Genomic DNA, 25,218 nt, shown 5'->3' on the forward strand with positions numbered 1-25,218 from the left:
AGAATGGAACCACTCACTGTTCCCCCTCTCTCCCTTACACTCAGTGGACTTTTAACCCCAGCTCCTTCAGAGGCTCTACTGGTTCGTGCTTTTTAAGATGGTACTTTCCATTCTTGCAGTGTACAGTGGAGGGAGTGTGGGCTGCTGTTGAGGTGTTACGGGGGTGAAGCTTATGGGCAGGAGAACCAGGTGGAGCCTATGGCTGTCAGCCGACAGTTCTATGCCGTCTCTGTAGAAGTGAGGAGGCCTGGAAGGCTTGTGCATTTGCCAACAAGGGCAGCTTAGACCCAGTTTTTAAAACACTTTCTTTTCTCTGACATGAGTGTGAACAAAGATGCAGGGAAACAACGATTTCAACAAAAGGTAACAAAAAGCAATGATTTATGATGGAATACCACCCTGTACAGAGGCACAAAGCCAACCCACTGGGCATAAAATGGTTGAATTGACGTTGTTTCCACATCATTTAACCAAAATATTCTATGTGATGACGCTGAATCAACGTGGAAAACAGATTGCATTGGCAAAAAGTCATCAATGTCAGGGAATTTACTATTTTACCCATCTTTTAACCTAAATCCAATGACACTGTGGGGGGACAAAATGATGTTGAGTTCACATTAGGTGACAACTCAACCAAATGTAAATCAAAACTGGACGTTGAACTGACGTCTGTGCCCAGTGGGAAGTGAGGGAATACTATATTTAATTTAGCTGAACTGCAGCATCAATTTAAGTTTCAGAAAATAAATTAATCTTGACATACGTAAACACACACACACACACACACACACACACACACACACACACACACACACACACACACACACACACACACACACACACACACACTGAAGGGTAAAACAGTATCGGGATGACTGGTGAATACTGGCACAGGGTAAAAGAGCTAAACTCTAAGGGGCGGCTTCACAGGGAGCTAATCTGAGCCTGGGTTAGCGGCAGCACATTGTGAAACAGGAAGACGAGCTCACAGAGGCCCAGCTAACTGACGCTGAGTTACACACTGTGCTGAAAAGAACACGGCATGGGGTACTCTGTCACAGAGGTCTGCAGCACCACGGTGCCAAGAAGCAGAATTAGGGCTCTGTAACTTTACGCTTGCCTGGTGTAAGACAATGTGTTTCTTTAGCCCTATACTAATGGATAACCAACGCAGGAGTGGGTTCTATGTACGTTAGGGTTCCATCAGCCCATACCTGAGTCAATCAACTAACTACACCCACAGCATACCTGACAACACTTTTCACTTGAGTGTTTCATTGCTAACCGACAATAGGAAACACAGAAAACAAATGGAAGATTCATTTCAGCACGATCACAGTGTTCAGTTATAGACAAAGACGAACGCCAAAAGCAAAATCTTCAAACAGCAAATGTATTGTCAGACAGAAATTGCAAGGTTACTTCATAAACATGAAAAATGTGCTGTCAAGACTCAAAACTATTTCATGCAGTCCTTATTGCTTTTCTCGTGATCAATGTCATGGAATAGAAAAATATGAATAAAATTGTGTAAGAGACAGATTCAAATATATTATTCAAAAATATATTACTATTATTATTTAAGATAATTTACAAAACAAAGTGTGGCATTATTTTAGTGATACCCAAGACAAGCTATCTAAACAGCTAATATATAATAAACGACAAATTAATCTTTAAAATTCTGCGGAACATTTGACCTCCGACACACCTGTAGCCACCAGGTGTGTAAAATTCAACGTAAAATTCAATATATACTATACATTTCCTTGACACCGGGGTCTCCTCTATTTCAACATGACATTTTCCATTCCAAAGTAAGTATCCACATGTTCCATACAAGTAACTGATGAAAAAGGACTGCTTATAGAGTATCATATAAAGTTTGTTGACGAAACACCTGTGTTGAATTTGGACAAATAAAAAAGTGAATAAACATACTAAACCTGACGATCTAATATAGAGAAGGATTGTCTCTGTATGCAGTGTGCATGTGTGTGTGTGTGTGTGTGTGTGTGTTTGTTTGCATTAGTGTATGGAAGTCTCTGTGTATAAGCTATAAGATTGTGTGTGAGAGAGTGTACGTGTGTGTGAGAGAGCGGGAGCGAGTGTGTATTGGCGAAGCGACCGAAGCAGGGCTGACTGTGGGGTGGGCTGCGGTGCCAGAGAGAGTAGAGCGCGGGAGGCTGAGGCTGGACCGTCGCCTGCATCCCAAACAACCTGGTACTGGACCAACTGTCACCACGCTCTTCAGCCCACAGACACACAACAGACTGCTACTGACACACACACACACCACACCACACACACACATACACACCACATACCATACACACACCACACACACATGCTACACCGCACAAGCACCGCAAACACACACCACACACTCTGGATCCAGCATCACTACTCTGGACGGTTCTGACTTAGAATATGTGGACAACTACAAATACCTAGGTGTCTGGTTAGACTCTAAACTCTCCTTCCAGACTCACATTAAGCATCTCCAATCCAAAATGAAATCTAGAATCGGCTTCCTATTTCGCAACAAAGTCTCCTTCACTCATGCTGCCAAACATACCCTCGTAAAACTGACCATCCTACCGAACCTTGACTTCGGCGATGTAATTTACAAAATAGCCTCCAACACTCTACTCAGCAAATTGGATGCAGTCTATCACAGTGCCATCTGTTTTGTCACCAAAGCCCCATATACTACCCACCACTGTGACCCGTACGCTCTCGTTGGCTGGTCCTCGCTTCATACTCATTGCCATACCCACTGGCTCCAGGTCATCTATAAGTCTCTGCTAGGTAAAGCCCCGCCGTATCTCAGCTCACTGGTCACCATTGCAGCACCCACCTGTAGCACGCGCTCCAGCAGGTATATTTCACTGGTTACCCCCAAAGCCAATTCCTCCTTCAGCCGCCTTTCCTTCCAGTTCTCTGCTGCCAATGACTGGAACGAACTGCAAAAATCACTGAAGCAGGAGACTCATATCTCCCTCACTAGCTTTAAGCACCAGCTGTCAGAGCAGCTCACAGATCACTGCACCTGCACATAGCTCATCTGTAAATACCCCATCCAACTACCTCATCCCCATACTGTTATTTATTTTTATTTATTTTGCTCCTTTGCATCCCAGTATCTACTTGCTCATTCATCCTCTGCACATCTATCACTCCAGTGTTCAATTGCTATATTGTAATTATTTTGTCACTATGGCCTATTTATTGCCTTTTACCTTCCTTATCCTACCTCATTTGCACACATTGTATATATACTTTTTCTATTGTATTATTGACTGTATGTTTGTTTATTCCATATGTAACTCTGTGTTGTTGTTTGTGTCGCACTACTTTGCTTCATCTTGGCCAGGTCGCAGTTGTAAATGAGAACTTGTTCTCAACTAGCCTACCTGGTTAAATAAAGGTGAAATAAAATAAAAAATAAAACACACACACACACACACACAAAACAGCCTTAAAGACACTAATTTATAGTCAGACAATTACTGTGCACATTAGCAGATGTGTGCACACATTTGCAGATGTGTTTGTTTACAGACAACACACCCCTAAACATGCATATTTGAATTCAGACATATTTGCACACAAGCACCTGAACAAATTTACCAGCACAGACTTTATCTCTGGATAAGCACACATTTAAAGACACATACACAACTCATAAACAACACACAAACTAAACGGTGTGTCAGTGGTGTCAAATGTGTTCTGTAATGTGTTGTATTATAATTGTAATGTTGATAAGGCGTTACATTTGGAGGCGATTCTCTTTTTTTAACACAGGCATTTGGTCTGGTGGTGCACGGGGAGGAGCAGGGTTTGGCAAGGCTCAGAGTGTGGCTGCAAAAGTGACTCAGGCTGTGTGTGTGACTCAGGCTGTGTGTGTGTGTGTGTGTGTGTGTGTGTGTGTGTGTGTGTGTGTGTGTGTGTGTGTGTGTGTGTGTGTGTGTGTGTGTGTGTGTGTGTGTGTGTGTGTGTGTGTGTGTGTGTGTGTGTGTGTGTGTGTGTGTGTGAAAAAGACAGAGAAAGCTGTAAGGCGTTCACCAACTGACCTGGTGAGTGGATGAAGTAGGCCAGGTAGAGGTCGAGCTCCTTGACGGACACGCCGATGTGGTGGGGCTGGACGCACAGGCCGTGGTTCGCGCACTGGGGCGACTTAACCAGCCGCTCTCCGTCCGTGCTCTCCAGGGGGCTGCCCTTGAACAGGATGACCATCACCAGGTCCAGCCGCCACACCTTGTCGGCCTGGCGGAGACAGTCGATACGGCGGATCTTGCCCTTCTGGTCGGGGTTGGAGAGAACACAACAGGGGGGCTTCTTGCCTGTGATGGTGAGCACAAAGTCCTCACGAAACTCGGGCCGGATGTCCTTTCGGAGCTTGGCCAACAGCCGCGACGCCCACTTCTGCTTGATCTCGGGCTTCTCACCCAGCAGCTCGTCCTTCACTGCGCGTTCTTCATCCTTTGTCATCCTCTTCTCGTGCTTCTTGAAGTACTTGCGTTTGCGTGCCTGCAGGTTGAACCAGGTGTAGGAGAAGGCACGGACATGGGGGAGAAGGGCCTCGATGAAGGGATGAAATTCATCCTAGCAGAGGGAGAGAGAGTCAGAGAGAGAGGGGGGGGGGGTGCTCTGTTATTCTCATGCTGTATGGTGTCATGCAAGCAGCTGGAGATCAGTTATTGAAGATAGAAGAGCGATGAGGCAATTTACTGACATTTTTCCCCAAAATAATTCCTGTTTTGATAGAATGTAAATGCACTGCCAATAGAGGGGATACAGTTCAGAAACAACTTAATTAGACAGGGCTAGCATTACCAACAATACCACTAACTGACATAATAATGAGAATATTAATAATCATAATAATCATATCCAAAATGTAATAATACTGTAGGTACATACATACAATTACATTGCAAATAGTAAATTACTGGTCCTGTCCTTCTAACAAAAAAATATAACCTGAAAGCACATTTAAAAACTATATTAAACTGTAATAACAGATTAATTTATATTTAAAAGACAAACGAGATTAAAAAATTCAAGGAGAGAAAACACTTGTTTTTTACATCCACTGTGAAGGAGAAGTTATTCAGCTATACCATAATACCTTCACTACACATCGCTCAGCGACAATGCCTAGATCTCGCCATAGAGTTCCTGTGCCAGGGTTGCCACACACCGGTCGTTCACCGCCAATCTTAGCCGCCACAAGACCACTGTTAAAATGTGCAGCTAAAAGATCTGCCATACCATGTCCTATCTCTCCTGCTGCCATGCAAAAGAAGTCTAACCAGACTCACATTTCAACAACAAAATGAGAGCGGACAGAAATCACCACATAAACACACAGCAAGAGGAAGACAGACGGTCTGGTAGTTACCATTTTGCACTCTCATCATAAATTTGGCACAACGTTCAAAATGAAAAAGAATTCTCCAACACCACTTTTTTTCTCGCACTCACAAATGTACAGCAAGTGCTGGTTTGACAGGGTGTAAAAAATGTGCAAAAGATCACTGGTTAAATCTGGGACGGAAAGACAAAATACCCAAATTTAAAGAGAAGAAAACTAACATTGAGAAATAATGGAAATATGGTAAAAATAGAAATGGTGAATGGTATTTAAGAACAAAAATGATCTAAATATAACAACTGGAATAGACACATTTAAAATAAACAAACACTCTTCTTTTGCGCTTCCCCCCCCCAAAAAAAGAAGGAAATAAAGCAACAAAAAAAATCCTTGGCAAAGCGTAATTTGTAGTGGTGTTTGCTCAGATCTGTGGGCCCCGTACGACTCAGAGAGACACACACAGGCGGGGGGGCTGGGGGGGCTGGGGAGTGCAGAGCACAGAATAGGAAAAAAAGGAGAGAACCGAATCAATGTTGGACAAGCGCGTACGACCGCTGGCAAAGCCGAGTGCTGCTTCTTTTTTCCCCTTTTCTCTCAAACTCTCTCTCTTTCTCTCTCTGTTTCTCTCTCGCCGTCTCTCGTCCTCTCCGCGTTCTTTCCCTAACCATTGCTTGAGCCTTTGCCAACACGAGAAGGGCCCACCTATTTGGCAGCAAGATGCCTGTAGCCCAGCCAATACGTTAGCTTCAAGAGCTGAAAGGGAGGGAAAGGAGAAAGGAGGGGGGGGGGGGGGGGTTAGTGGCAAAGAGAGGGAGAGAGCCGGAGAGAGAATGAGAGAGGGAGAGCAAGAGAGGGAGAGCGGGAGAGAGAGTGTACGTAGTCCTGTCCGACAGTGCACAATTTGCCAAATCGACAAGTTCCTATCTGACACATAGGCAAAGTTCAGGAGACATGTATTTCTCGTACACCAATCCTAGCTACCCTCAGTCTGCTTCCATCTCCAGTATGGCCGCCATTGCCTCATCTCACTACCCCCACCCTCTCTTTTTGCTTCCATGACGCCACCTTGGCACAGGATGGCAAGAGAAAACACACAGCTCCAAAATCCCACCAGACCCCACAACCAGCAGCTGGTCTTGGATTTACCACAGGAACAAAGAGGGGGAAACAAACCCACCCTTTTTTCCCACCCTGAGAGAAGATGCATCAATGTATCGCCGAGTGCTTTAAAACCAAAGACACTGCATGTCTATTACGGAGGGTAAAAGGAGGAACACCAAATGGGTACTGCTCCGGTACAACTGTCGCTATGGCGCATTCAGCCCAATCTCATCAACACCAATCCAAAATCAGCAGATAAATCATTGAGCTTTATTTCTCAAAAGCCTCCAATGGCTGTGTCGTCCATGTTGGTGACTAATAATGTTATGGTGAGTGAATGAGGACCCAAAAGCGAACTAACTTAAACAGAGCTTCTTTAATGACCAAACATAGGTAGGCTCAGATAGACCGGCAGATTCCGACAGGACAGGACAAGGTTACAGCAAACATGACGATAGTCTGGCTCAGGCATGAAACACAAACAAGAATCCGACAAGGACAGGAACAGAAACAGAGAGAGATATAGGGACCTAATCAGAGGGAAAAAGGGAACAGGTGGGAAACGGGGTGAATGGGTAGTTAGAGGAGACAAGGAACAGCTGGGAGAAAGCGGGGGAGAAAAGGTAACCTAACAACGACCAGCAGAGGGAGACAGGGTGAAGGGAAAGGACAGAGACAAGACACAACATGACAGTACCCCCCCACTCACCGAGCGCCTCCTGGCGCACTCGAGGAGGAAACCTGGCGGCAACGGAGGAAATCCTCGATCAGCGCACGGTCCAGCACGTCCCGAGAGGGAACCCAACTCCTCTCCTCAGGACCGTACCCCTCCCAATCGACAAGGTACTGGTGACCACGGCCCCGAGGACGCATGTCCAAAATCCTGCGGACCCTGTAGATGGGTGCGCCCTCGACAAGGATGGGGGGGGGGGGGGGGGAAGACGAGCGGGGGCGCGAAGAACGGGCTTAATACAGGAGACATGGAAGACCGGGTGGACGCGACGAAGGTATCGCGGAAGAAGAAGTCGAACTGCGACAGGATTGATGACCCGAGAAATACGGAACGGACCAATGAACCGCGGGGTCAACTTGCGAGAAGCCGTCTTAAGGGGAAGGTTCTGAGTGGAGAGCCAAACTCTCTGACCGCGACAATATCTAGGACTCTTAGTTCTACGCTTATTAGCAGCCCTCACAGTCTGCGCCCTATAACGGCAAAGTGCAGACCTGACCCTCTTCCAGGTGCGCTCGCAACGTTGGACAAAAGCCTGAGCGGAGGGGACGCTGGACTCGGCGAACTGAGATGAGAACAGCGGAGGCTGGTACCCGAGGCTACTCTGAAAAGGAGATAGCCCGGTCGCAGACGAAGGAAGCGAGTTGTGGGCGTATTCTGCCCAGGGGAGCTGTTCTGACCAAGACGCAGGGTTGCGAAAAGAAAGACTGCGTAAGATGCGACCAATAGTCTGATTGGCCCGTTCTGCTTGACCGTTAGACTGGGGGTGAAAGCCGGAAGAGAGACTGACGGAAGCCCCAATCAAACGGCAAAACTCCCTCCAAAATTGAGACGTGAATTGCGGACCTCTGTCCGAAACGACGTCTGACGGAAGGCCATGAATTCTGAAAACATTCTCGATGATGATTTGTGCCGTCTCTTTAGCAGAAGGAAGCTTAGCAAGGGGAATGAAATGAGCCGCCTTAGAGAACCTATCGACAACCGTAAGAATAACAGTCTTCCCCGCTGACGAAGGCAGTCCGGTGACAAAATCTAAGGCGATGTGAGACCACGGTCGAGAGGGAATGGGAAGCGGCCTGAGACGGCCGGCAGGAGGGGAGTTACCGGACTTAGTCTGCGCGCAGACCGAACAAGCAGCCACGAAACGACGCGTGTCATGCTCCCGGGTGGGCCACCAAAAACGCTGGCGAATGGAAGCAAGCGTACCCCGAACGCCAGGGTGGCCGGCTAACTTGGCAGAGTGAGCCCACTGAAGAACGGCCAGACGAGTAGGAACGGGAACGAAAAGAAGGTTCCTAGGACAAGCGCGCGGCGACGGAGTGTGAGTGAGCGCTTGCTTTACCTGCCTCTCAATTCCCCAGACAGTCAACCCGACAACACGCCCCTCAGGGAGAATCCCCTCGGGGTCAGTGGAGGCTACTGAAGAACTGAAGAGACGAGATAAAGCATCAGGCTTGGTGTTCTTAGAGCCCGGACGATAAGAAATCACGAACTCGAAACGAGCGAAAAACAGCGCCCAACGCGCCTGACGCGCATTAAGTCGTTTGGCAGAACGGATGTACTCAAGGTTCCTATGGTCAGTCCAAACGACAAAAGGAACGGTCGCCCCCTCCAACCACTGTCGCCATTCGCCTAGGGCTAACCGGATGGCGAGCAGTTCGCGGTTACCCACATCATAGTTACGTTCCGACGGCGACAGGCGATGAGAAAAATACGCGCATGGGTGGACCTTGTCGTCAGAGAGGGAGCGCTGAGAAAGAATGGCTCCCACGCCCACCTCTGACGCGTCAACCTCGACAACGAACTGTCTAGAGACGTCAGGTGTAACAAGGATAGGAGCGGATGTAAAACGATTCTTGAGGAGATCAAAAGCTCCCTGGGCGGAAACGGACCACTTAAAGCACGTCTTGACAGAAGTAAGGGCTGTGAGAGGAGCGGCCACCTGACCGAAATTACGGATGAAACGACGATAGAAGTTCGCGAAGCCGAGAAAGCGCTGCAGCTCGACGCGTGACTTAGGGACGGGCCAATCAATGACAGCTTGGACTTTAGCGGGATCCATCTTAATGCCTTCAGCGGAAATAACAGAACCGAGAAATGTGACGGAGGAGGCATGAAAAGTGCACTTCTCAGCCTTCACAAAAAGACAATTCTCTAAAAGGCGCTGGAGGACACGTCGAACGTGCTGAACATGAATCTGGAGTGACGGTGAAAAAATCAGGATATCGTCAAGGTAAACGAAAACAAAGATGTTCAGCATGTCTCTCAGGACATCATTGACTAATGCCTGAAAGACAGCTGGAGCGTTAGCGAGGCCGAAAGGAAGAACCCGGTATTCAAAGTGCCCTAACGGAGTGTTAAACGCCGTCTTCCACTCGTCCCCCTCCCTGATGCGCACGAGATGGTAAGCGTTACGAAGGTCCAACTTAGTGAAAAACCTGGCTCCCTGCAGGATCTCGAAGGCTGAAGACATAAGAGGAAGCGGATAACGATTCTTAACTGTTATGTCATTCAGCCCTCGATAATCTATGCAGGGGCGCAGAGACCCGTCCTTCTTCTTGACAAAAAAAAACCCCGCTCCGGCGGGAGAGGAGGAGGGGACTATGGTACCGGCGTCAAGAGCTACAGACAAATAATCCTCGAGAGCCTTACGTTCGGGAGCCGACAGAGAGTATAGTCTACCCCGGGGGGGAGTGGTTCCCGGAAGGAGATCAATACTACAATCATACGACCGGTGTGGAGGAAGAGAGGTGGCCCTGGACCGACTGAACACCGTGCGCAGATCGTGATATTCCTCCGGCACCCCTGTCAAATCACCAGGCTCCTCCTGTGAAGAAGAGACAGAGGAAACAGGAGGGATAGCAGACATTAAACATTTCACATGACAAGAGACGTTCCAGGAGAGGATAGAATTACTAGACCAATTAATGGAAGGATTATGACAAACTAGCCAGGGATGGCCCAAAACAACAGGTGTAAAAGGTGAACGAAAAATCAAAAAAGAAATGGTTTCGCTATGATTACCAGAAACAGTGAGGGTTAAAGGTAGCGTCTCACGCTGAATCCTGGGGAGAGGACTACCATCCAGGGCGAACAAGGCCGTGGACTCCCTTAACTGTCTGAGAGGAATGTCATGTTCCCGAGCCCAGGTCTCGTCCATAAAACAGCCCTCCGCCCCAGAGTCTATTAAGGCACTGCAGGAAGCTGACGAACCGGTCCAGCGTAGATGGACCGACAAGGTAGTGCAGGATCTTGAAGGAGAGACAGGAGTAGTAGCGCTCACCAGTAGCCCTCCGCTTACTGATGAGCTCTGGCTTTTACTGGACATGAAGTGACAAAATGACCAGCAGAACCGCAATAGAGACAGAGGCGGTTGGTGATTCTCCGTTCCCTCTCCTTAGTCGAGATGCGGATACCTCCCAGCTGCATAGGCTCAGCTCCCGAGCCGGCAGAGGAAGATGGTAGTGATGCGGAGAGGGGGGCAACGGAGAACGCGAGCTCCTTTCCACGAGCTCGGTGACGCAGATCAACCCGTCGCTCAATGCGAATAGCGAGTTCAATCAGTGAATCCACGCTGGAAGGGACCTCCCGGGAGAGAATCTCATCCTTTACCTCTGCGCGGAGACCCTCCAGAAAACGAGCGAGCAAAGCCGGCTCGTTCCAGCCACTGGAGGCAGCAAGAGTGCGAAACTCAATAGAGTAGTCTGTTATGGATCGATTACCTTGACATAGGGAAGACAGGGCCCTGGAAGCCTCCTCCCCAAAAACAGATCGATCAAAAACCCGTATCATCTCCTCCTTAAAGTCCTGATACTGGTTAGTACACTCAGCCCTTGCCTCCCAGATTGCCGTGCCCCACTCACGAGCCCGTCCAATAAGGAGAGATATGACGTAGGCGACACGAGCAGTGCTCCTGGAGTAAGTGTTGGGCTGGAGAGAAAACACAATATCACACTGGGTGAGGAACGAGCGGCATTCAGTGGGCTCCCCAGAGTAACACGGCGGGTTATTGATTCTGGGCTCCGGAGATTCGAAAGCCCTGGAAGTGGCCGGTGGATCGAGGCGGAGATGGTGAACCTGTTCTGTGAGGTTGGAGACTTGGGTGGCCAGGGTCTCAACGGCATGTCGAGCAGCAGACACTTCCTGCTCGTGTCTGCCTAGCATCGCTCCCTGGATCCCGACGGCTGAGTGGAGAGGATCCGAAGTCGCTGGGTCCATTCTTGGTCGGATTCTTCTGTTATGGTGAGTGAATGAGGACCCAAAAGCGAACTAACTTAAACAGAGCTTCTTTAATGACCAAACATAGGTAGGCTCAGATAGACCGGCAGATTCCGACAGGACAGGACAAGGTTACAGCAAACATGACGATAGTCTGGCTCAGGCATGAAACACAAACAAGAATCCGACAAGGACAGGAACAGAAACAGAGAGAGATATAGGGACCTAATCAGAGGGAAAAAGGGAACAGGTGGGAAACGGGGTGAATGGGTAGTTAGAGGAGACAAGGAACAGCTGGGAGAAAGCGGGGGAGAAAAGGTAACCTAACAACGACCAGCAGAGGGAGACAGGGTGAAGGGAAAGGACAGAGACAAGACACAACATGACAAATAATGAGAGCCTTGCCTCCATGATGCATCTCTTTCTTCTACAACTGCTGGACAGTTTGCAGAGGCATCTGTAACGGTCTGAATAAGTGGATGTCTTATTGTTCTTTGGGTTGGGTTTGCAGGGTTCGTAATTGCCGTAAAATGGAAGAACGTCTCTATTTCTGGTCCACCATTTGCAACAAAGATGATGTAAAACACATTTGTATTAGTGCACGCTCACTCTGTACTACCGATATAATCTAATCTTTAGTTAATATGCTGCAGTATCATGCACTATTTCTGCTTAATCTTAGAATGATGAAGACAGCATCACACCAGCATTTAGTAGTTTACTTCAAGATGGTCTGGCTCACACCCATCAACATTCACAATGCACAATAAAGGACAATATATCCCTGGGTTTGGGTTCAATTTCTGTTGCTTTCTCTAATACCCATTTTTGCAGGACACGATGAGCATCTAACAAAAGACAGACAAAACTGACATTAAAATAAGAGGAACATCCCAATTGAAGATACACATACTTCATAGGGTGAGTGTGTGTGAGTCTGTATGTGAGTCTGTGTGCGAGTCTGTGTGCGAGTCTGTGTGCGAGTCTGTGTGCGAGTCTGTGTGCGAGTCTGTGTGTGAGTCTGTGTGCGAGTCTGTGCGAGTCTGTGTGCGAGTCTGTGTGCGAGAGAGAGAGAGAGACAGAGAGAGAAAGCGAGAGAGAGAGGGACAGAGAGAGAGTGCTGAGCAAATATACCTGTACACGTGCATAAAATACAAAGACACACAAAAATAACAGGATATTGATACAGGGAGAACAAAAGATGAGACACTATCTGGAAATCAAGACAATAACGGTTTAGGCCTTCGTGAAAGAAAGGAGTGGTTTCCAGTACATGGACCTAAGCAAAGTAGACTACCAGTGTGGTGGTTAAGAATTTATAGATGCTACCACTGTGCAACGCTTTGCGGTTCAAAGTTCTTGCAAGTGCAATTTTTTGTTAAAACCATAATCATCCTGTGAAGCACTACAGCAGATACAATTCAATCAAATATCCCACATTCAAAACTGTGATGTGGTTTTCAAGGGCCAATGAAGCCGTTTTTATCTCAATATTATATAAAGTACATTACTGTGATTGTTTTCAATTAAAATGGTACAAAAATAACAATAAATTGCTTCTTAGCAAAGAGCAAGGGGAAGGAGGGAAAAACTCAAAACTAGCTGTTATTGGCAGAGAGCTGTTATTGGAAACGTCTTCACACTGGGCACACACTGATTGAATCAACATTGTTGCCATTCCATTTGAATGAAATTATGTTGAACCAACGTGGAATAGATGTTGAATTGACGTCTGTGCCTAGTGGGTTTGTTATTGGTCTATTAACTAATTTACCGCCAGGTGATGTCACATTGCAGGCCAAAACTCCATCCCACCAAAACAGGCTGAAATTTCAAAAAAAAATTCAGTATTTTCAAACAGCTCTTACACTTAAAAGGGCAATATCATTATTTTCACAATTTCACAGTATTATTCCACATAGTGTGTAAATATATATAAAACTGCACTTGTCCTTTAAGGTGTACAACCTTCATCATCAGCAGTGCTCTGTTTCAATGATGATCTCCTACCTACCCACACACAACAACAAATAAACCCTCAGTAATTAGCCATATTTCTTTCCTACACATCTTCAGTATCTCCATCTCTTGTTTTGTTATTCAATAATCAATTACGTCAGCCGGCCACTGCTCCCAATGCATTTCTCTCTTTAGTAGCGCAATTTTGAAAACTGCAGCCTACCTCACCTCTCTATAAAAAATAAGCAAGTCCTATTAATAAAGTAGGCAGCGCAAATCTGTGTTGGTGATTTATGGTATATCATCAAAATAAATCAATCACAGCACGTAGGGGGCCCACATGGGTAACTGGGGGGCCCTGACTTGATTGGGTAACTGATGAATAAAACAATTACAAATAAAATGTATAATAAATAAATGTGACTGGTCAAGTGTATGAGTCAGGGTCTGGGTCCACTCTCAATATTCAAAATACACCAGAGAGCATAATTTAGCCACAGAGGATGAATAGTTTCTAAAACAATAACAGTGGATTAAGTGTTATCACAAGCGTATACTGGTAACTGCATGAGATAGGGATAGGCTATTGTCACGACCATCACCGCGACTAGCCTAGGCTTCCCTAGATGTCAACAGTCTTTAGAACCTTGTTTGATGCTTCTACTGTGAAGGAGGGGGGAATGAGAGGGGATTGAGTCAGTGGTCTGTCAGAGTGCCACAAGCTGGTCACGCGCATTCATGTGAGAGTTAGCTTGAGTTCCATTGCATTTCTGAAGACAAAAGAATTCTCTGGTTGGAACATTATTGAAGATTTATGATAAAAACATCCTAAAGATTGATTCTATACTTCGTTTGACATGTTTCTACAAACTGTAATATAACTTTTTGGACTTTTCGTCTGAACTAAGCAATCGCGCATTGAGCATTTGGATTACTGGGCTAAACGCGAGAACAAAAAGGAGGTATTTGGACATAAAGATGAACTTTATTGAACAAATCAAACATTTATTGTGGAACTAGGATTCCTGGGAGTGCATTCTGATGAAGATCATCAAAGGTAAGTGAATATTTATAATGTTATTTCTGACTTCTGTTGACTACAACGTGGCGGATATCTGTATGGCTTGAATTGTTGTCTGAGCGCCGTACTCAGATTATTGCATGGTTTGCTTTATCCGTAAAGTTTTTTTGAATTCTGACACAGTGGTTGCATTAAGGAGAAGTATATCTCTAATTCTGTGAATAACACTTGTATCTTATATTAAAGTTTAAGATGACTATTTCTGTAAATTGATGTGGCTCTCTGCAAAATCACTGGATGTTTTGGAAGCAAAACATTACTGAACGTAACGCGTCAATGTAAACTGAGATTTTTGGATATAAATATGCACTTTATTGAACAATACATACATGCATTGTGTAACATAAAGTCCTATGGGTGTCATCTGATGAAGATCATCAAAGGTTAGTGATTAATTTTATCTCTATTTCTGCTTTTTGTGACTCCTCTCTTTGGCTGGAAAATGGCTGTGTGTGTTTTTGTGACTAGGCTCTGACCTAACATAATCACATGTTGTGCTTTCGCTGTAAAGCCTTTTTGAAATCGGACACTATGGGTAGATTAACAAGAAGGTTATCTTTAATTTGTTGTATTGCACTTGTTAATGTATGAAAGTTACATATTTCTAAAAACTATTTTTGAATTTCGAGCGCTGCCTTTTCAGCAGAATGTTGTCGAGGGATTCAGCTAGCCATAAGAATGAACTAACCACATCACGATGCCTTGTGTTACAACAAGCCGACAGGCCATGGTATGATATAGGCCAAATGCCCCTATAGTGATTTCACATAGTCACAGTAGACTACATTTCAAAATATGATGATCTAGCCTATTGAAAAACATTTCAAACTCATTCAAAATAGTGAAGTTAAGACTTTGGCCAAGACAATTAAACATGCTGACACTGTTTTCTTCCCTCACTTACGATATTAATGCTTAAAGAGTGAAGACATCATCATAGGAGTCTGCCAAGAGGACGATGGAAATGAAGGAGCTGGAAAGACTGGTTGGCACTCCCGCCAGCGAGCCATTTGTGCCACTTTGTCACTGTCAGTAAAATCCAGTTTCAATTAATATTAGTAGAATAAACCCAAGCACCTACAAATAAATGCAGCGAAAAATTCAGGCTGGCAGGCTAAAATCGACACATTTTTACAATACAATTCGTTGCATAAATATGTGTAGGCCTAGCATAGGCTGTATAGAAAGTGATTCATTCACAGATGGAAAATCTATTGAATGGCAAAACGCATTAGTAAACTATCTTTATCCCTGTAAGTGTTGGGAATAGTGCTTGCAAATACTTCAGTGTGCTTATAGGCCAGTTGAAATGTGTTGATTTGTTAATTCAAGAGAATATTGATTGGGATATGTGCCCTTTCATGGGAGAGCAATTGCCTATATATTTAGGCCTATTCAAAAACATGACATAAAACGTGTTAATCAATAGCATAGACACCAAATGTAGCCCACTAACCTACTCAAAAACTTCAGTTCCAAGTTCTATAATATTTTAGCATAGAAGCGAATAGTCTGCACTCACATGGCACGTGTTATAGGCAACTCTACCTGTTGCCCCATACAAGTTAAACATGCAATTTATACAAAAATAAAGTGTTTCAATTAAACAAATAAAACAATGTGTATTATTTAATCCAGAAAGTTGTTTCAAAGTGTGTTACTTGTACATTTCACTTATTTAGAGGAACGCCAGCACATGCATGCTACTGGTCACTTTTATAATGGAACACTGGCCACTTTAATAATGTTTACATACTGTTTTACACATTTCATATGTAAATACTGTATTCTCGTCAATGCCACTCCAATATTGCTCATCCTAATATTTATATATTTCCTAATTCCATTATTTTACTTTTCGACTTGTGTGTATTGTGAATTGTTAGATACTACTGCACTGTTGGAGCTAGGAACACAAGCATTTCGCTACACTTGCAATACATCTGCTAAATATGTCTATGTGATCAATAACATTTCATTTGATTTTGATACGGAAATTCATAAGTATAAATGCTTAGGAAATGTATAGGCCTATGTCTAGGCTAAGTGTGCAACTTTCGTTGATATGAACATATTCAGCAAATTCACTGGCAGATAAAAAACCTTTAGGTTTAGGGAGATATGGAGGTAAGGAAATCATTTGTTGTAAAATAATTAAAAGAGTCCTTATGTTTTCGATTTTGATTGCTTCATACAGCGAGAAATTGAAAATATAAAGGCTAATTATTGAAAAACCAACTAATACCTATAAAATCCCAGAATGTGCTCCTTTATAGGCTAACTAAAATATATCATTTATACTCATACCACTTTTAAAATCTAAAGCTTTTTTTTTCGTTATCTTCAAATCCGATTTTTTTTTAAAGAGTTAAGCATAATCTATGGTGGCAAAATATTAACAATAACAGAACTTCAATAAAAATGTAAATGGCGTTTACACCCGATTTCCACCCAATTTTGAACGAACCTGAAGAGAAATTTCATTAGTATAAACATTTAAAGAATTTGTTCAGCGACATAATGTGAAATGTGCTTTTGTATAATCATTATCTGCAGTGAACTTCTTGTAAATGTTCTTAAAACAATATATCCAAGACTAGGGGAAGGGGAGTAAAACACTCACATCTCGTCTAAGCACTCCTTTCCAACTAACTACAACAAAATCTGTCAATTGAACAAGTTTCAAATAGTCCTTTATTAAGCCGTTAAGACGTTTTTTTTTATTGTCTGATTTAGTGCCAACCTACACCAAGACAGCAATGAAACGTTCTTTGAAAAAGAATAGGCAATGAGCGCAGGCAGCACAACGTTGAGTAAACTACAGTAAATTAAACCTTTGCTAATTTACGCGTTTGACAACAATCCATTTTTCTTTTAAAACATTTAGTAGGCCTACTTGGATGTCATTTGTGTGCATCGGATACAGAAGGGGTTTTATTCGTTAGCTTTAGGGAAACATGGACAGCGATGTCAGGGTGTGATTTGTTCCACAGAGCGTGCGAGTCCCTGTACGCAGAGCAGAGGTGAGCGCAAGAAGTTTGCAGCCTATTCTCTAACTTTGAGAACAGACGGGTGGTGTAATTGTCATTACTTGCTGGATACCTATATTGTGAATCATCCACTTGAAACATAAAGTTTGTTTTTCTCTCACAACGTGAGAGTGGTGTGGAGAGGTCTCCAATGAACACCTCTGCTACTTTAGAGATAGATGGCCATTAGCAGAGTAGACGACGGGGAGGGACTCTACATTAAAAGCATTTACAGAAGGGGCAGGTAGCCTATCAGTGATCCTGCGTTAGCGACATGTGAATAATACAAATTCATAAAGGTAATCAAACAATGAAATTAAACAGTGTATCTGTGTTTTCAAAAGCAATATCGGGCTCATTATCCGACATTTTAAATGGACACTTGACTAAGGTCAAGGCCAGATAAGATATGCGGTTGTCTCATACTTCAGGCAGGCCCATCCCACTGGCCACAGACGTCAGTTCAACGTCTAATTTTAAATTACATTTGGTTGAGTACGTGAATTCACTATTAAATCAACAAAAAATATAGGGTAATTATAGGGTGAAAAAAATACTAAATTCCCTTACGTTGATTACTTTTTGCTAATCCAATCAGTTTTCCACGTTGATTCAACGTCATCACATTTAATGAATTATTTTATTGAAATGACGTGGAAACAACGTTGATTCAAACAGATTTTGCCCAGTGGGATAGGTCTATTTAGCAGAGTAAAGGAAATCAACTGCAGTCTCTATAAAACATTGTGGTAAAAATGCAATCATCAACTTTCCGTTACTGTGTTCTATGTAATAATTTCACAATAGCCTTGCTTACAATTAATAGGCTCTCCTAGTAGAATTGCGTCTGACGAAGGAGTGGCGGACCTTAAAATACCGCCCAAAATGCATTTTTTATATGACATTTCTAAATAATTTTCAAAAATGTAAAATTCAACTGAATACATTAACAACATTGGGTTATAGGTCTATATTTTGATAATAGATGCATTGCAGTATTACACATGTTTTACAACAGAATACAATTTTCAAAAATACAATACAAAGGATGATGCATAAAAATGTATCAAATGTTTTTGCCAAATATAACAATCTGAAATGTTTCTGACCATACACACAACAACATAGTCTTCTGTCAGACAACCCATTAACCATGGTAGAAAGATACCTGAGCAGCACAGGACTCATTCTCATCTCATTAGACCAATTATGCCACGGTCTGTCTGGATAACCTGAGCGCCTGTCTCTTCATTAGAGAGATGTGGGCCTGGTGTGGCTCACTGCTGTCCTCCCCTGACCAGCTGAGTGTCCCTGACCCTGGATGCTGGCAGACCCTGACCCTGGATGCTGGCAGACCCTGACCCTGGATGCTGGCAGACCCTGACCCTGGATGCTGGCAGACCCTGACCCTGGATGCTAGCAGACCCTGACCCTGGATGCTGGCAGACCCTGACCCTGGAAGCTGGCAGACCCTGACCCTGGATGCTGGCAGACCCTGACCCTGGATGCTGGCAGACCCTGACCCTGCCGGGCCACACAGAGGAGAGGAGGTAGGGTGGGCGGCAGTGGAGGCTTAGTCAGCCAGGCCAGACAGACACATGCAGACACATGCAGCTCCTGGGTGAGTGAGAGACACATGGCCGCAGGGGGGTGCCATGCCAGCCCAGGCACGTAGGCATGCCAGTGTACTAACACACCATCACTTCAGGGACATCCAAATTATATGCACAGACTTATGTGCAAACATGTACATGTAACCTAAGTAGTAAGTAAGTAAGAGCCAGAACGGCCCATTAGGGCCGTTACGTACATGTAACATATAGACCCTAAATGACCAACACATCCACAGACATGAACGTCATATTAATAAAGTGGCATATACACTCAAGTTGCCATTCATACATGCTTTGCCATTCACAGAGGGTAGTAGGTGTGTGTCCTTGCCTGGCTTCTGCCACAGGTAAGCATGTCAGTCTGGTCTGCCCCTTCCCCCGTTGGCATGCCCTCCTTGGGTTCGGTCTCTACACGGCTCTGAGGGTGCAGGTCAGTCAGGGACAAAGGCTGCAAATGCCAACACTGACACTGGCCCACTGATGTCAGTCAGCACGTTCTCCCACGCACCAACACCCATAATTTCCTATTGATCTCTTCCGAAATCCTGTCAATCCTCTGTTTTAACACATTCATGTCTGTAAGTACCAGTGCCATTCATTCACCTCCCAATACCTCACTATCAGCTGTCGCATCTGGGTTAAAATTAATTTCTGTCGGGATTGAGGACATAGGCTAAAGCTCTACTGAGCCCCCCATTTACCTCCAGTGTTTTCCATTGTGATTGGTGTAGGCTACAGTGAGAGTACAGTGCCAGCCTTGTAACTCTCCATTGTGATTAGTGTAGGCTACAGTGAGAGTACAGTGCCAGCCTCGTAACTCCATTGTGATTAGTGTAGGCTACAGTGAGAGTGCAGTGCCAGCCTCGTAACTCTCCATTGTGATTAGTGTAGGCTACAGTGAGAGTGCAGTGCCAGCCTCGTAACTCTCCATTGTGATTAGTGTAGGCTACAGTGAGAGTGCAGTGCCAGCCTCGTAACTCTGCATTGTGATTAGTGTAGGCTACAGTGAGAGTACAGTGCCAGCCTCGTAACTCTCCATTGTGATTAGTGTAGGCTACAGTGAGAGTACAGTGCCAGCCTCGTAACTCTCCATTGTGATTAGTGTAGGCTACAGTGAGAGTACAGTGCCAGCCTCGTAACTCTCCATTGTGATTAGTGTAGGCTACAGTGAGAGTACAGTGCCAGCCTCGTAACTCTCCATTGTGATTAGTGTAGGCTACAGTGAGAGTACAGTGCCAGCCTCGTAACTCTGCATTGTAATCAGCGTATTTCATTTCTGTTAATCATGAAACTAGAAAAATAAGGAGAGAGTGAAAATTCGACCTAAAGGGAAAAAAAGCTAAAACCCTCCCCACAATCTTACTCTCTCTGTGGGCAAGCAAGTGATGTGTAAAGGCTTTTGAAGCGCAGCGCTAGCGTTCGTTGTAATTATCTCAGTTTACAAACCAGCGCGTTACTATGTGTGAAAAATCTGCAGGCAATTTGTGGTGGATGCGTGTGTTATGCTCACAGGCCCAGGATTGGCCTGGGAGCCATCAGAGGGAGGCACGCACGGCACATTCCAGCCCCACGCAGGGTCGTCACCTTACAGCCACGCCATGCTACTGCAGGGGCTAGTACTACCACCACCTCTCCTCAGCCCACTCTACAGTACCACTGACATCTATATCACACTGCACATAGTTGACTGGAGTACTCATGAAGCTGTGTTAGATATCGAGGTATGGTTCCAATAGACTCCCCAGAAGATTTATCTTGAGCTTTAAAGAACAAATCAAGCCAAGGATCATTAAGCAAACAGCACCGGCCTGAATTAACATTAAAACATTTTGGTGTGACTTGAAGACTTGAAACCTTTCTGAAAACATTGAGATCCAGGTGAACCCACTGATCTAAACCATTTTGTTTTTGTAATCGTGTACAGAGATATCAAATTGATATTCTGCCTTTAGTTATAACACAGGCTGAAACTTGTTTCGTGTTCCAGAGAAACGATGGGATATTATTGACAGGGTGTGCAGGAAAATATACTAAACAAATTTAGCAGTACATGAGTATGTTTACATAGAGAACAATACTGATGATGGCTAATGATGTCATACTAGTGAGTAGGCCCTTTAAAACAGGTGAGGCGCCTACTGTACAGAGGACAAGGCATGTCACCACAAGGTCTGACTTCATGGCGGGACTGTAGTAGCACTTGAGGTTTCCACTTGAACCTCACCCTCCCCCCCTCCTCTTCCCCCTAGCCCCACGCCGCTGTCTAGAAAGAATGTTTAGTTGAATAGGGAAACCACCGCCCTGCTTTCAGTGACGGTGCTGGCGGCTCGCCGTGCTGTGACAGGCTGGCTGACTCTGCACCAGACAACATGTTTATCTCCTCAGAGAGCCGTCGATGGGCCGCAGCTACCCAGCGTCTGTCGACCTCCATTAAGAAACACTGAACCTCTGGAGGACATGATTACACTAAAGGAAGGACTGTTTAGCAATCAGTTCTGGCGTTGTGAATTGAAATTGAAATGTATTCATCACAGAAAATAACGTCCACAGTTCCATTCACCAATTAAATCTCAATTCATCTCCTTAAACCCTGGTAACAATCCCACAAACGATGGTCTGCGAGGCTAAAATATATGGCTGATGACAATTTACTTGGCAGCTCACTGAACATGTCCGTCACAAGAAGCAAAGTTGTTTTCAGAAATCTAAAGTATTTTTTAACTTGATAGGGCCTGATTTAATTCATAGCACATTGCCTAGTCTGTTATCTCTATGGCCCAATTCATGTAGTTGGGAGAACTTTAATTTGTATGAGCATTGTGACTCATTCCAGAGCTCAGAGATCTGAACAACGTTCCGCAGTCTAAATAGAACTCACTACATGTCCTTTTGATTCAGAATCTCAACACTACATGTCCTTTTGGATCAGAATCTCAACACTACATGTCCTTTTGGATCAGAATCTCAACACTACATGTCCTTTTGGTTCATAATCTCAACACTACATGTCCTTTTGATTCAGAATCTCAACACTACATGTCCTTTTGGTTCAGAATCTCAACACTACATGTCCTTTTGATTCAGAATCTCAACACTACATGTCCTTTTGGTTCAGAATCTCAACACTACATGTCCTTTTGATTCAGAATCTCAACACTACATGTCCTTTTGGTTCAGAATCTCAACACTACATGTCCTTTTGATTCAGAATCTCAACACTACATGAAAAGAGGGATCTCACGTTCATGTGTTAACTTGCTGCTTAACTAAGCTAAAGGGCTTTATTCCACTTTCAAACAGTGCAGGATAAGAAATCAAAGGGATGTCTAGTAATTAAAAAACACATATGCCCCAAGAGTACAGAATGACGCATCATTACAGTCTCCGTCGTAACTACAGGCTTTATGGGTAACAAGCTAGTCATACCCAGGGACAGAAATAACAAACCCATGCTAGACAATTGTCCCTTTCACTCTCTACTACTATGACATCATCAGTAGTGCAGCCAGTGCGGCTGCAGCATTGTGACTCTGGGGTCCTCTCTGATTGAGCCAGACCCGTGAAATGATGTCTGTGGGGGCGGAGCCCACTTTGGACTGGGCGTATTTTGATTGGAGGGCAGGGAGAGGCCACCAGCAAATGGCTCGGTCTCCTTGTCTGTTTTGTGGTCCATTTGTCTTGAAGATATATTTTTGCCTATGCAGTAAATTAGAATTTAGTATTGCATTGGCTAGGTTACTAGTGTGCTTTAGGCTTGGGAACAGTTAGCATTTTACAAGCCACTCTAAATTGCAAGCTGTACTGATTACATATAAATATAGACTGAGAAACATGTGAGGAGACAATCATGGCTTGCACAAAAAACTCACACATGCACAAACAGGGAAGCACACTACTCTTGCAGAGTGTTGAACGCTTTGCAATCAAATAAATAAAGGGGCAATCTAGCACACAATCAAACTAGAGATTTATCCAGCTCTCCTGCCAACAGCCAGGGCCCTCCTCTTTCTGAACAAGGGATGCACTATTGACTAAATTTACCCCCCCCCCCCCCTCTGTCTTTCTCCATCTCTCATTTTTTTCTCTCTCTCTTCAGTCTTCCCTCTGCCAGTCGGTGAGGCGTGATGCCAACCCTTTCCACAGCCGGGCACACTGCCCTGTCCTTTATGCAAATGCTTTGCCACCATCCCAAACTCACAACCCCCACTGTCTCACCCTCCATGTCTGTGCCCTTCTCTCCCCCCTCTGTCTCTATGTTTCTATCTCTCTACCATTCTCTCTCACATGAGGAAACTGAGAACCAGCTATTAGACTCTTGCTTCCGAGTCCTCCATGAGGCCTGCTGATCTGCAGTCAGTCACACCTGCACGGTTCTTGAGTAAGGCCAAAACACCCTGTACTTTGTTTTACTACTGCTGAGGGCAAATTACACAAATGGGGGTATGTTTAATAGAGAGGTGTGGCTCATGGACACTCCTGTAGGTGTGTCTGCAATTGGTCTGATAAAGGACTGCCTCTGCTAAGACAGAGAAAGAGAGAAAGTGTGTGTGTGAGAGAGGTTAAAAGGGGTGGGGGGAGAGAGAGAGAGGGAGAGGTTAAAAGGGAGGAGAGACAGAGGGAGAGAAGAGTTGAAAATGATTCATGTGATGATATTAAATAGAGCCGCTTCACATAACCCACAGGTACCATTATCTAGCAGTCATTGACGTGATAATGACTCAATTCCCTTTCATCATCCAGGGGAAAGTATGGAAGGTATTTTAATAGACAAGACAGGTACTTGTTTGTTTCTTGTTTCATAGATGTAAAACAATAAATAAAATAATGTTCTCTTTGAGATTCGAGAAAGTGCATTAATGCGATTTACATTCAAGCATAATGTCTATATATCTGAAATAAAATCATAACTGTGTAATAATGGTACTATCGTCATCTTTGTCGTTGTTGCAGTGAACCAAACATGAGATTAGAATCCCAGACGTGCTTCATGGTTAGTCCCAGTGGTTAGTCCCAGACAGGTAGACAGAGAGGGTTAATCAACCAGTAGAGAGACTGAAGGAAGAGCCTCCTTCATGTCAGCAAAGTTAAGCTTCCTCTGCTGCCGTCCCCTCTAGGGCGGAAGAACGTTGAGGATGCCGACAATGAGGGCCGGGGTCCACACACGCCGGACACAGCCACACAGAGCACAGGAAAGCAACTCAAACACTCACAGAGACACACCACTGTCTGATCTCCTTGTGTGGCCTGTTCATAGAGTAAGCCTACATGGACATACTGTATAGGCACTAACTGTATCAGAGCATACCCCTTATATTTACATGAACCAACTGACAACAAAGAAAACTTACACTTAAAAGCTAATGTTACCAAACTGAATTTGTGTGGGGCTGAACTAATACACAGATGAATTGTATTCATGCCAAAGTCAACCAAAGAAATCCTCATAAAGTCTTCTGGTCAATGAATGTGAAGATCATGACTCATTTATTCTGTGTTTATAAGCCTGTGCCACATAATAGAAGGAAAAGCCCCAGATAACCAAATGCAGATACTTCTTTAAGCAGACTGAGTTGAGAAAAAAGGCTATCCAATGGTAAACTTGCCTTGTTTCATACAATGGCAGCTCTGATTTTCTGAGTCTGCATAAACAAATAAATAAAACCAATGAAATAGGAGGTGTGTGATGTTCTGGGGAGTGAGAGACATGAACACTGTTGTCCTATTGGTAAACGCTACTGCCCACGTCCCTTTCCCTTCTTCCTGTAGCGACTTCCTTGTGTTCAATTACTGTAATAACGTTTCAGCAACCTTCCAGTGGTAGTACATGATGGAGGTGATGAAAAACAAAGAGGGAACAATGTTTTATTTTTTTCCCTAGCCTGCTGTACAGAAAAGTTGCACCTGAAAGACATGTTAGTTCTGTGTGCCTTTACAGTATCTGTCTGCCTGTATCAACAAGAGCATGACAACAGTGATATCCTGATTAGTCTCCAGCTCCAACACATTATGGGCATAGGACAAGAGGTCAGATATGTTCAAATGACCTCAATCAAAACCCCAACTAGTTTTACCAGGCGTAATACAGAAAGTGCTCCTCATTC

At 44.4% G+C, this 25,218-nt stretch overlaps 1 protein-coding gene across 16 annotated transcripts in view; it reads right to left on the reverse strand.

Moving 5' to 3' along the window:
* Positions 1-25,218, reverse strand: part of LOC139364866 (nuclear factor 1 X-type) — a 153,579-nt gene that overhangs the window by 105,759 nt on the left and 22,602 nt on the right. For 14 of the 16 annotated variants that reach the window (XM_071102031.1, XM_071102037.1, XM_071102042.1 and 11 more), the window contains one exon: positions 4,083-4,614. In XM_071102031.1, coding sequence (XP_070958132.1) covers positions 4,083-4,614 — 532 coding nt within the window. Of the gene's footprint in view, positions 1-4,082; positions 4,615-5,140; positions 5,257-5,413; positions 6,053-25,218 lie in introns of those variants that run through there. The other 2 variants (XM_071102040.1, XM_071102038.1) reach the window with 2 other exon arrangements.

The sequence above is a fragment of the Oncorhynchus clarkii genome, chromosome 13, assembly GCF_045791955.1.
Source record: "Oncorhynchus clarkii lewisi isolate Uvic-CL-2024 chromosome 13, UVic_Ocla_1.0, whole genome shotgun sequence".
Classification (NCBI taxonomy): domain Eukaryota; kingdom Metazoa; phylum Chordata; class Actinopteri; order Salmoniformes; family Salmonidae; genus Oncorhynchus; species Oncorhynchus clarkii.